Genomic DNA, 12,487 nt, shown 5'->3' with positions numbered 1-12,487 from the left:
AAATATAAAAATAATTCAAACCACTAAAATCATGAACAGAGCAGTAGTAGAGATTGTATGTCTCTGTATTGTTACATCTGTATCTATTTTTGAAAACAAAAACCAGCCAGCATATATCATCTTTTTTATTTATTACTTTTAGAGTTAGATTTAAAAACTAAAAAATATAAATAAATAATACATTTATTTTTTCAAATCAAAAAATATATTCAAGTTGAAAACTCTTTTTCAACAGAATATTTAAACTCTTTTTCAATTGAAAAAACAAACCGAATATCTAAACAAATTGAAAATAAAAAGTTTTACAAATTACTAAGGGTGTTCGCGGTTTGGCAGTTCGGTTGCGACCAAATGAATCTCAAATCCGCCATCCGTCCAAAACTAGGCGGATTGAAAAAAATCAATCCGCAACCGTTCGTTCGTCATCACGCATCCGTCCAAAATGCGGCAGATCAGTTTAGTTCAGTCAGTTTCGACGGATCAATATGTCCGTTGCTCACCCCTAAAAGATATTATACGGGTTTAAGTTTGTGTTTAGATTTTATATGGAATAAAAAAAGATACTATGCCGAGATGGTGTATAATATAAATATAAACTATTTATATACAGTTTGTATTGGTTCCAATCCGAAACCGATCTGTGGGCTATAGATTTTTTATTTTTCAATCTGGAACCAAACCACGAATTCAAAAAACTAATCTAAATCTACCAGATCAAATTACGAATTTTACAGATTCATATTACTCAGTTCTAATTTAAGGTAGTTTTTAGTTCTCCAGAATAATTGACCTTTCACTGGAATGATTATTAAATGAGTACGACCGAATGATTCATTCCTGTGAATCAAACATTATATATAATACCCAGATTAATCACCATAGGATTATTGTGTTTAAAAAATATTTTTTTTTAAAAAAAAAAGACAATAAAAACCCGATAGGCATTAGACAGTAGTAGCTGTCCTCCAAAACACCTCCTCCCTGTCCATGCTGTATTTTTGGTTTCAACCAAACAAATACCAGAAGAATAGAGAATAAACTGACAAAAACTAGATTCCATCCAGAGTATAAAATAAAAATAAAAAAGAAAAGAAAAAAACGTAGACCTCAAGATGACAAACTCAGTCTCAGTCATAGTTTACATTTCAGTTTAACTTTACAGGCACATTCTTGTATCCAGTAAATTCAAAGTTTATTTCTCTTAGATAAATATTATGACCAAAAAAACAAAAACGGGATATAGAAATGTGAGCAGTAGCCAAATGTCAAACAGCTCAATATAGTTACCGTAGGTTTCTCAGGTAAGAGTGCATTGGCTCTTGCTTCTGGTGCTGGTGATGCTTCTGATATAAGTTCGCATCTGAAATCACCAAAAATCAGCTTTGAGCATTTGTGAGAATCAGAATGAAAATGTAACTGACAGAACAAATTCTTAAGGCCCAGAATTCGGTATTTGATTCCTGCTGCCAGTATCAAACGAGTCAAATCAATCTCATTACAAGTAATCAATCATTGGTCAGTGGTTGGCTCCGGAGGCCCTCTTGCTATTGGCACCCCACCACCAAAATTTGTTTGAGGCTTGGCATAGTCCACAAAAACAACGCGTCCATTCAGTGTCTGCCAGCAACCAAAACCCATTACTGCTCAGGTTAAATGACTAAAGCTATGAAGGAGAAAAAAATAAATTCACAAACCTTTCCATCCATTTCTTCTTTGGCTTTCTCAGCTTCATCTTGCAATGCGAAGGTCACAAAACCAAAGCCTTTTGATCTGTCTGATACTCTATCCATTACAATTTTAGCTGTCAAAAGGAACAATGTCAGGCTTCATTATATTTCACAAGCTTAAGAAGGCGGTTTACTCTTATTGCATGATTTACTATCCGGAACGAACCTTCAATAACTTGGCCATATTGGGAAAATGCTTCTAATAATCCCTTATCTGTAGTGTAAAATGATAGTCCTGCACACAGTGATTATAAAATTTAAAAAGTGATGAGGAAGGTTCCAAAAAGGAAATTATATTGTATCCAAAGACAACAAAAAGATGCACATGCATTTTGAGTATTCGTAAACAAGATTTGGTTTAGACAGGGTAGACATGTCGATGAATTGCACAAGGATATATATATATATATATATATATCAGATTGTTGATCTTTCAAAGAAGACAAATGACATGAACGACTCCAAATGAGTCCAATTAAAATATTAGAATAGTAAAATTATGCCATCTTGAAAAGATGCCAATGAACTTATTTCCCCCGGTTAAGTTAACTTTCCCATGGAGCACAGACCGATGTGGTTGCTGATGTCCAGCCCCCAAAACCACACTGATTGGGTAAATTCTAACATTTTCCAACCCAATAGTAGGCAAAAATGGAACCAAAGAAACCCATATTAGGCCAGCCTACCAAAGAGGAGGGTTCTTGGTTTTGTTACATACCAATGCATACATAACGCATTAGATATTTGATTTTATTTCTAATTTATTCAGGGCAAATGACAATGGGAAAATTGATTTTAAGTCACATCATCTTAATTAAGTCACATCACCTCTCTATCACATCATTTCAAACCCAACCCATACCCAACCCATATTTCATAAAAAGTCAAAAAATGCACTTATTTAGGACATCCCAAACAACCCCAAAATGTAGGTAGAAGGGCTAAAAAAAAAGTAGGCTTACTTTACATCTTGTATGAAAACAATGTTTTAGCGAAAAAGTAATGAAGACATAAAACTGTCGGAAGTTGGGTTTCATTTTGGGAACTCTTGGTACCAAGTTTCAATCCAAGTCTTATCGTTTTCTTTATTTCATCATGAAGCCAACTTTATACATGGATTTCGAAATTTTGGTAATTTCTATTTTCTGCTAATTAAAATAGTAATTTGGTAAGTTTCATATGTACTATAATCATCTTTTTTGCCAAGTTCACGTATTGGACATTTTTATGTATAGACTTCATTACATTTATTTGCAATTTTACAAGTCAAAGTTATTAAGCTTCCATATATGGAGTCCAAATCTTATTACTCTTTTTTTTTTCTTTTCTAAAACTCTAAATCCCTTCAAATAAAGAGGATGTAGAATTTTATATGCAAGCATCTAACTCTTTATCATTTACTGAAAACAAGTATGGGATCCAATGCCCATGTGGAATGGAGGCAGCACTTAGGTGCTTGCAAGGCAGAGGTTGGGGGTTCAACTCCTCCCAGGAACTAATCTAACTAACAACTAACCTTTGCTGATCCAAAAAAAAAAAAAGAGAAGTAAAGTGTGTGCCTTACCAAATGTGCCTCACCTCAAGCCGTTTAAAGCACACTGCTGCACCTGGAGCCTAAGTGCACCTTTTAAAACATTGGGTGGGTTGTCCTTAGCTTTTGATTAAAAATTATAGAAAATAATTGGGCCAAATGCCTTGGTTTTCTCTCGAACCTTTAGGGCTTTACCCCCTAACTGGGGGGATTTTATTCTCTCTCTTTGCATTAGGAACACTCTCCCATTGGTACTAGTGACCCAACTTCAATGTATGGCAGAAAAAAGGGTAGGTTTAGAGGTTTGCTTTAATTGGATTTTGGAGATTAAACGTAAATAAAACTGTAGTGTTTCTTGGGGTTTAGGAAGTAAGAAACCAAGAGTTTAGGAGCTGTTCAGGGCACTGTAAACAGGACCCCAAGAATAGTAATCTTGCTGGTTTTTGGCTTTAAATGTGTTAGTTTTGTATAATTGGATGAATCATGAATATTTGATCTAGGGGAGTTCAAGGGTAAGGAAATGTTATTCAAATCTGGTTCTAGGCTCTTCAATGTTTAAAAAGTAGAAAAATTAAGCCAAAGTAGAAGTTGTTCAAGGAATAAGGAGGCGGCCGTGGAAAACAGTGCATAGCATAGAGATGACAATTGGAGTGTGTGGGACATTGTGTGCAGAGACATGCAAGATTGGGAGGAGGAGGATGGGTTGATGGCCTTATATTCGATTATTTTGAATATAGAAGCATCTTTAATTTAACTATTTGACATGATTTTGATTTTGATTATTATGCTTATATCTATGTTGGGTTCATGATTAGTACGAGTTCATTTTGATGATTGAAACATAAAAGAAAGAGAAGGCTGTCACATTTTATGGTAAACAATTTCACGAAGCAAGTGACAGATTTAGAGTGGAGTTAAAATATTGGTAAAATATTGGAATATTAATTATTTTTCATGTGAACCAAACAAAAGAAAACATTTTCAGGTCCAACCAAACACAGGAAAGCAAGTCAACTTTCCAGAAAATATTTTCTGCAGAAAACATTTTCCCCTCAAACAAATGGAAATATTGCAAAAAACAAAAAACTCAACTCTATGGAAATTGCTGTTGCAATTTGTCGCCACTGTTTCACGTGAAAGTCGTTTAATTCCTCAACTAGCAACAATTGACACATAAGAGCATCTCCAACCCACTAGGTATATGATGCTTGTTAGTCAAAATGCCTAATGTGGCTCACTTTTTTCAACTCCAATGCACTAGGCATATGCTTAGGCATTTTGGCTCAGCTCACATTCACTAGCTACATGTAGCTAGCCTTCAAGGCTAAGCAAAATGTATTTAATCATTAAGATTATTTCCCTCCATCTTTGTTGCTGACGTGGCATTCTATAAAATTAATAGTATTTGGATGAATAGCTAAAATAAAGAGCATGGTTGGGGTAAAAACATGAAATCGTTGACAGGCAAAATAAAATGTATACTTTATAGTAATATTTAGATAGGTAAAATGCCTACTACCATTGGAGATGCTCTTAGAAGAAAACAATAGCTAGAAAGCAAAGTAGAACATCCCATAACTATTTTGATCTTCCTAAAAAGAAATAAATTCTGGTAAAACCATTAAAGTTGGTTTCTTTTTTTCTTTTTCTTATTTTTAGTACATGATTCAAGAAAATGGGTATAATCCAGTAAGTGATAAAACACACTGTTTTGGGGATAAATTCACATTAATAATCATAATAGGTCTAATCAAACCTAGTTCATCCACTATATTTTACTGAAAAAAAAAAAAAATCAACATTAATAACCATAATTTTACACAACCCAATCAAATTGGTCAGTCCAGATTAACATGTACACAATGAAGTTGAGGAAATCACCATACAAATTAATCAGTAGCTACAGAAACAAGATAAATAGAAGATTCAATCGAAAAGGAGATTGGGAGAATTTACCTCCGACGAAAAGCTTGGAAGCTATGCCTCTGCGAGAAATGAAGAGCGAGAGAGGAGGTAGAAGAGAACTAGGGTTTGATTGCGAATGTGAGACTTGGCCCAAAATGACCTTAGGGATTCTTCTCAGAGCCGCCATGAGAGAGAGAGAGAGCTTACAGAGTTGGGGAAGTTTGACTACTATAAGATGTGAATTTTGTTTTTGTTTTGTTCAATTTATTTATTTTTTAAGATTGGAATTAATTTTTCTATTTAAATCTGAACTTTTATAATTACAGCAGTTAGATGAAAACTATATCAAAGTCGATAGAATTTTGTTTTTTTTAAAATAAAAATTCAAACAATTCATTATTTTCATTAGATGGTAATTGAATTTTTTATTAATTGGAGTTGGGGGAGAAATTGGTGAAATAATTTTTGCTAACACACCATTACAATTTTATAATAGAAAAAGTATTTATCAATTCATGCTTGGTAAGGTTTTTTTTGTTTTAAAGAAAATTTGTTTAGTGAATTGTATTTGAAAATAATTTTTTTTTTAAAATATTTCAAAAAAAAAAAAAAAAAAAAAAACCCAACAACAACCAACTTAAAAACATCCATGTTTATGCATTGATTTTTTAAATTTTGTTTTTAGATGGTATCCATTGGAATGTGATTGTCAAAGTATTTTGCACTTAAATGGTCACCCTCTTTACCTTGCTAAGAATATTTCCAAGAATAATATTATATGCACCAATTAGTATATTATTTAATGTACCAATTAATGATATAACATAATTTAAAATAATTTTGATATTTGTAATTTATATAATGAGTGGGGTCAATAATAATGTCATAACTAATATCAGTACACTAATTAATACACTAATTAATCCATGTAGTACCACCATATCTCCAAATTAGTGATTCAATAACTAAATAACATGCTACTCTTATGTTTTAACAACAGGTTGTGTCAAAATGTTATATTTTTTAACAATGTTGCTCAATGATGTAAATATTATTTATTTTATTTTTCTCACAAAATTCTGAATAAAAATGCTATATGTTGATCCCACAATGAGAGATGTAAAACAAAAGGGCATTTTAAATTTTAGCAATAATTAAATCTTGTGTCAAATTTAACACAAAGTTTAACAATGTTAAAATACAGCATAAAGTTTAGCTAATCATTAAAGAGCTCAGAATTAAACTTCATACTACTTTTTGACCATAACAAGCCTTTCACCGGACCATTGGAGAACCTCTAACATTATGCATTTCCCTAACCATCTCAAACACTACCCCTTGTATCACACACACAAGTAGAGCTATTTAGGCCTAGTTTGGGGTTGATTTTTTAAGTAATTTTTTAATTTAAAATATATTTTTTAGAACACTAACTTTTTTAAGTCCTACAAAAGTCAAAACTCACAAAAAAAATCAACACCACACGACCACTTAGGCCCCGTTTGGCAAGAGGTTATTTTAGCCAATTAGCCAAAAAGTTACTAAATTAGTCAAAAAGCCAACAACCCATACCAAAAAGTCAAAGATTCTCTTTTCTCTCTACTTTTTGCATATCTTTTCGTAATTAGCCAAAAAGTCATCCCAAACATATAAGTTTTTTTTACCTACCTTTTTAGCCAAATAGCCAAAAAGTTACTAAATTAGCCTGTTCCCAAACGAGGCCTTAGTATACTTCCACATGGGGCAAAAGGATGGAGTAATTCCAATACACACCTATCATCATCATCATCATCAAAAAAATTCCTACTCATAACTTGGCATTCACATTGTAACCAATAATTGACTAAATTGGATGCAAAGTTTCTTTTGATATAACTTCAGTTGACAGTATGATAATCACATTGAGATTGACGCAGCATTGTAATAGAACGAATGGCTAGATATCGTTCTAGTAGACGAAGGGGAAGATATCATTCTTCGGACAGTAACAACTCGAATTCACGAGCAAAGATAAACAATCTTGCGCACAAGGTAAATGGGGAAAACTCTGGTTATATTCTTAAAAAAACTCTTTTCTTTCTTTCTATGTCTTTGCCACAGGGCTTACAAACATATTTATACTAACTACTAGATACTCAAACTGTGAATTTCCTAATACAAAAATAAATACTAAAACACTCCCTTAAACTCTTGTACCAAATACAATGTATCAAATACAAAGAACCTAATCTTTAGACCTTGAAGAGATTGAAAGATACGAATACAATCCAATGTATCCATGAATACAACGAATGAAATGTATCCAATGTATCCATTAATACAAGGAATGAAGTGTATCCAATGTATTCATTAATTAATTTTCCTTTGAACTTGAACCTGTTCTGCATCAGTCTCCCCTTCTTTGAAAGAACTCGTCCCCGAGTTAACTAGAGGAATTGGGATATCTGGAGTCGTATGATACGCAAATAAGTCTTGGACATTGAAAGTTTTGGAGATGGCTAAATCTTCTGAAAGATCCACCACATAAGCATTATCATTGATCTTCTTCAAAATGCGAACAGGACCAATCTTCTTCTGTTTAAGCTTACCGTATGTGCCCACTGGAAACCTTTCTTTGTGCAAGTGAACCATTACCATATCACCAACTTCAAAAGTCTTCACTCGTCGATGTACATCTGCGACGGCTTTATACTTCGCAGCTGATTTTTTCAATTTCTTTTGAACGTCTGCATGAATGTTGGCCACATTTTCCACCATATGATCAGCAATGACACTCATTCATGGAAGCTTGGGAAGAGGAACCAAATCTAAGGTATTAGCGGGAATCGAACATAAACAATCTCGAACGGAGACTTTCCAGTCGAACGGTTTGGCACATTGTTATAAGCAAACTCCGCTTGAGAAATAACAAAATCTCACTGCCTTGGACTTTCTTGACACAAACTCCGCAAAATATTTCCCAATGTACGATTCACTACCTCTGTTTGACCATCGGTTTGGGGATGACAAGTAGTACTATACTACAAAGTTGTATCCAGCCGCTTCCAAAGAGACTTCCAAAAATAACTCAGAAACTTGCTATCGCGATCGAAAACTATAGACTTTGGCACACCATGGAGACGAACTACCTCGCGAAAGAATAGTTGAGCAATATTGTTGGCATCATGTGTTTTCCTGCAAGGAATAAAATGCGCCATCTTCGAAAACCTATCAACAACAACAAAAATAGAATCCGCACCACGCTGTTTTCGCGGAAGACCGAGAACAAAATCCATGGACAGATCCTCCCAAGGAAATTCTGGAATAGGAAGAAGCGTATATAATCCAGTATTTTGTGCTTGACCCTTCGCAGTCTGACATGTGTAACAACGCTTCACATACCTCTCCACATCTCTTTTCAACTGAGGCCAATAATATCGAGATTCGACCATAGCGATGTTCTTGTCTCGTCCCAAGTGCCCTCCCAAACCTCCACCATGAGTTTCTCGAATAATGTGCTCTCGCAAAAACCCACGAGGAATACAAAGACGATCATCGAAGAATAAAAATCCCTCAAGTAGCAGGTATTTGCTAGATTCTTGAAAACCTGAATTGCACTGAGCCCATGCATCTTTAAAATCCTCATCATCAGCATAAAGCTCTTTCAAATATTCAAAATCAGAAATCTCATTTTTCGCAATGATAAGTAAAGAAGCTCGTCGACTCAACGCATCAGCTACTTTATTTAATTGACCAGATTTGTGCTTAAGAGAAAAGGTAAACTTTTGTATATAAGCAATCCACCTGGCATGCATTCGGTTTGGCTTGGTAGCATTCTGAAGATACTTGAGAGCTTGGTGATCACTGTTTAACACAAATTTTCGTTGAATCAGATATGGCTCCCAATGGTACAAACTTCGTACTACTGCATACAGCTCTTGCTCATACGTCGTCCACTTCTGTCGAGCATCACTAAGTTTCTCGCTGAAGAAGGCTATGGGTCAGCCTTCTTGAGAAAGAACAGTTCCAATGCCAATACCGGAAGCATCACAATCAACCTCAAACAACTTATCAAAGTCCGGCATGGCTAAAACCGGTGTTGTGGTCAACCTCTCTTTCAAAACCGCAAAGCTCTGTTCTGCAGCATCAGTCCACACAAATTGCTTATGCTTCATGCAATCTGTGAATGGGGCAGCAATGGTACTGAAATTCCGCACAAAACGTCTATAAAAAGTTGCCAAACCATGAAACCTTAGCCTCATCAACCTTGATCCCTTCAGCACTCACAACATAGCCCAGGAAGATCAAGCTGTCTGTCAAAAAACTGCACTTCTTCAAATTCACATATAAATTGTTCTCATGCAAAACATTGAAAACTTTCCTCAAGTGTTGCATATGCTCTTCTTCATCATGACTATACACAAGGCTATCATCGAAATAGACATCTACGAACTTTCCAAGAGGCTGGAATACTTGATTCATTAATCGCATGAATGTACTTGGCGTGTTAGACAATCCAAATGGCATAACAAGCCACTCATACAACCCTTCTCTTGTCTTGAATGCTGTTTTCCACTCATCACCGAGGCGGATACGAATCTGATGGTAACCACTTTTCAAAACGATCTTTGAAAACACTTTTGAACCATTCAATTTATCCAGCATATCATCTAACCTTGGTATAGGAAATCTGTACTTTACCGTGATCTTGTTGATGGCTGTACTGTCAATGCACATCCTCTAACTTCCATCTTTCTTCAGAGTTAGCAAGGCTGGCACTGCACACGGACTCATACTCTCTCTGATTAGACCTTTCTGTAGCAAATCATTAACCTGGTCCTGCAAAATCTGAAACTCTTTCGAACTCATTCTGTAATGTGGCAAGTTCGGAAAACTTGCTCCGGGAACAAAATCAATCTCATGCTGGATGTTCCACATAGGAGGTAACTCGCTGGCAGCTCGTCTAGCGCAAGTCCCTGAAACTCGGTAATTAATGGCTTAACTCGCTCTGGTATCGCAATGACAACTTTTTCTTGTTCTTCACTCTTGACTACTAAAGCATAAACCAACTGCGTTTCCTTGACTTCTTTTATAAAATCTGGTATTATAAGGAAAGATTCTGCATTGGTTGGGGAGGCTGTTACTCGAATTTCACGCCTCTTAGGAGCCAAGACAACTTTTACTTTATCCTTGTAAAAGGTGTAAGTAGTCTCCTTTCCCCTTTGCACAGTGTTCAAATCAAACTGCCACGACCTACTCAACAGCATATGACAAGCATTCATGTCGACCACATCGCACAAAACCTCATCTCTATAATTTGGCCCAATAGAGAAAGGAATAACACATTGTTCTGTTACTTTTGTTTCATCGACATCTGTGATCCAGCCAATACTATAAGGAGACGGATGTTTCTTTGTTGGAAGATTCAACTTATCAACCATAGTCCTTGACACGATATTTTCACTGCTACCTCCATCAATAATCAAATCACAGACTCGCTGGTTGACGGTACAACGAGTTTTAAAGATATTGTGCCTCTGAACATCCTCTTTCCATGGTATGTACATCAAATGCTGTAAAACAAGCGATACACCCTCATCTTCATGGGTCCATTCTGCTGGATCTTCTTCTTCGAAATTCTCCTCCTCTTGTCTGCCTTCTTCTTTCTCATGCTCAACTACATTGGCAGTACGTCACTGGGGACAACGATTAGAATAGTGTCCAACTTCTCCGCAACGGTAACACTTATCACTTCCTGATGGAGCGTAAGGGTCACTTTGTGTTCTTGAACTACTTGTACTCGTCTTTGTATGAGTCTGACCTTTCCATGGGGCCTTGTTCTAATTCTGAGAAGTTTGACTCTGACCTGCTTCAGTGACTGTTTTTCCTTTACCCAGCTCGGACTGATTTTGTACTGGTGAAGGCATGACTGTCTTGGTAGAGGGCTAATTTCGAAAACCCATTCTTCTGGCTAATTGCAATTCGACCCTTGTTGCCAATTGAATGGCATCCAGCAACGTATGAACCGGTTGCATGTTAACCACATATTGTAGATTTGTACGCAATCCATCCACAAATCGCGCCACCAATTGTCCTTCTGTTTCTGGTAAGTCGTTACGGGAGGAAAGTCGCTGGAACTCAGCAGAATACTCATGGACTGATATAGCACCTTGTTGACATCGTTGGTACTGATGGAACAGAACCTGATCATAATCTGGAGGAAGAAAACGTGCTCTCATCAATTGCTTCATTCGATTCCAAGCCCAAATCTTACTCTTGCCTTGTCGCATCCTAGACAATTGCAATTGCTCCCACCATGCAGAAGCACCGCTTTTCAATTTGTACGCAACAAGTTTCACCTTCTTCTCTTATTCGATATCCATGTAATCGAAAAACCATTCTACTTCATTCAACCAATTCAGAAAATCTTCAATGTTTAACTGCCCATTGAAGGAAGGGAGGTCCATCCTCATACGGTAGTTATTGTTGTTATACCGAACACCTTCTCTGGGCTCCTCGTGCATTGCGATCTGCTCAAGATCACCATCTGTTGAATCACCATCATAAACTGGGTTGTTTACAACACGCCTAAAAGGAACCCCTAAGCGTCTAGGATTGTTGCCTACCCTTGGTTCACGAACATGCTGGCCGCGAGGCGCAATAGGATCCTCTGTTGTTGCTCTCTTGGCGTTGAGATTCAATCTATTGAGAAGACCAAGAATCTGGTCCAACTATTGTTGTTGCCTCTCATTTGCACCCCACACAGCATCACTGTTAGATTTTGGTGAAGTCTCACCGTCATTGGCCATTAAGACAAGGGAGGACATCGCTCTGATACCACTTGACGCAACATTGTAATGGAATGAATGACTAGATATTGTTCTAGTAGACGAAGGGGAAGATATCGTTCTTTGGATGGTAACAACTCGAATTCACAAGCAAAGATAAACAACCTTGCGCACAAGGCAAATGGCGAAAACTCTGATTATATTCTTAAAAAAACTCTTTTCTTTCTTTCTATGTCTTTGCCACAAGGCTTACAAACATATTTATACTAACTACTAGATACTCAAACTGTGAATTTCCTAATACATAAATAAATACTAAAACACTCCCTTAAACTCTTGTACCAAATACAATGTATCAAATACAAAGAACCTAACCTTTAGACCTTGAAGAGTTTGAAAGACATGAATATAATCCAATGTATCCATGAATACAAGGAATGAAATGTATCCAATGTATCCATTAATACAAGGAATGAAGTGTATCTAATGTATCCATTAATTAATTTTCCTTTGAACTTGAACCTGTTCTGCATCAGAGATCCTCTCCCTACAAAGTT

General features: G+C 36.0%; 1 protein-coding gene and 1 pseudogene across 3 annotated transcripts; both read right to left on the bottom strand.

The window, feature by feature from the left end:
* Positions 1–1,113: 1,113 nt before the first annotated feature.
* On the bottom strand, positions 1,114–5,428 carry LOC114297606 (RNA binding (RRM/RBD/RNP motifs) family protein). Of its 2 annotated transcripts, XM_028242064.2 has the most exons (5): positions 5,215–5,428; positions 1,894–1,962; positions 1,695–1,801; positions 1,500–1,617; positions 1,114–1,360 (listed from the first exon to the last, which is right to left on the bottom strand). In XM_028242064.2, exons 1-4 carry the CDS (start codon positions 5,348–5,350, stop codon positions 1,510–1,512), a joined length of 420 nt encoding a protein of 139 aa, XP_028097865.1. In that variant the 5' UTR covers positions 5,351–5,428; the 3' UTR covers positions 1,114–1,360; positions 1,500–1,509. The 2 variants fall into 2 exon arrangements, with proteins under 2 accessions (XP_028097865.1, XP_028097866.1); XM_028242065.2 differs by lacking the exon at positions 1,500–1,617.
* A 1,771-nt stretch (positions 5,429–7,199) lies between these two features.
* LOC145821449 (uncharacterized) lies at positions 7,200–11,069 on the bottom strand (annotated as a pseudogene). The gene is made up of 2 exons (XR_014363342.1): positions 11,009–11,069; positions 7,200–10,819 (listed from the first exon to the last, which is right to left on the bottom strand). The product of XR_014363342.1 is annotated as an uncharacterized LOC145821449 (transcript).
* Between the last annotated feature and the right edge of the window lie 1,418 nt (positions 11,070–12,487).

The sequence above is a fragment of the Camellia sinensis genome, chromosome 3, assembly GCF_055761805.1.
Source record: "Camellia sinensis isolate YWXY chromosome 3, ASM5576180v1, whole genome shotgun sequence".
NCBI classification, from domain to species: Eukaryota; Viridiplantae; Streptophyta; class Magnoliopsida; order Ericales; family Theaceae; genus Camellia; species Camellia sinensis.
The sequence above is the reverse complement of the archived record's forward strand: the minus strand, read 5'-3'. Positions and strand labels throughout refer to the sequence as shown.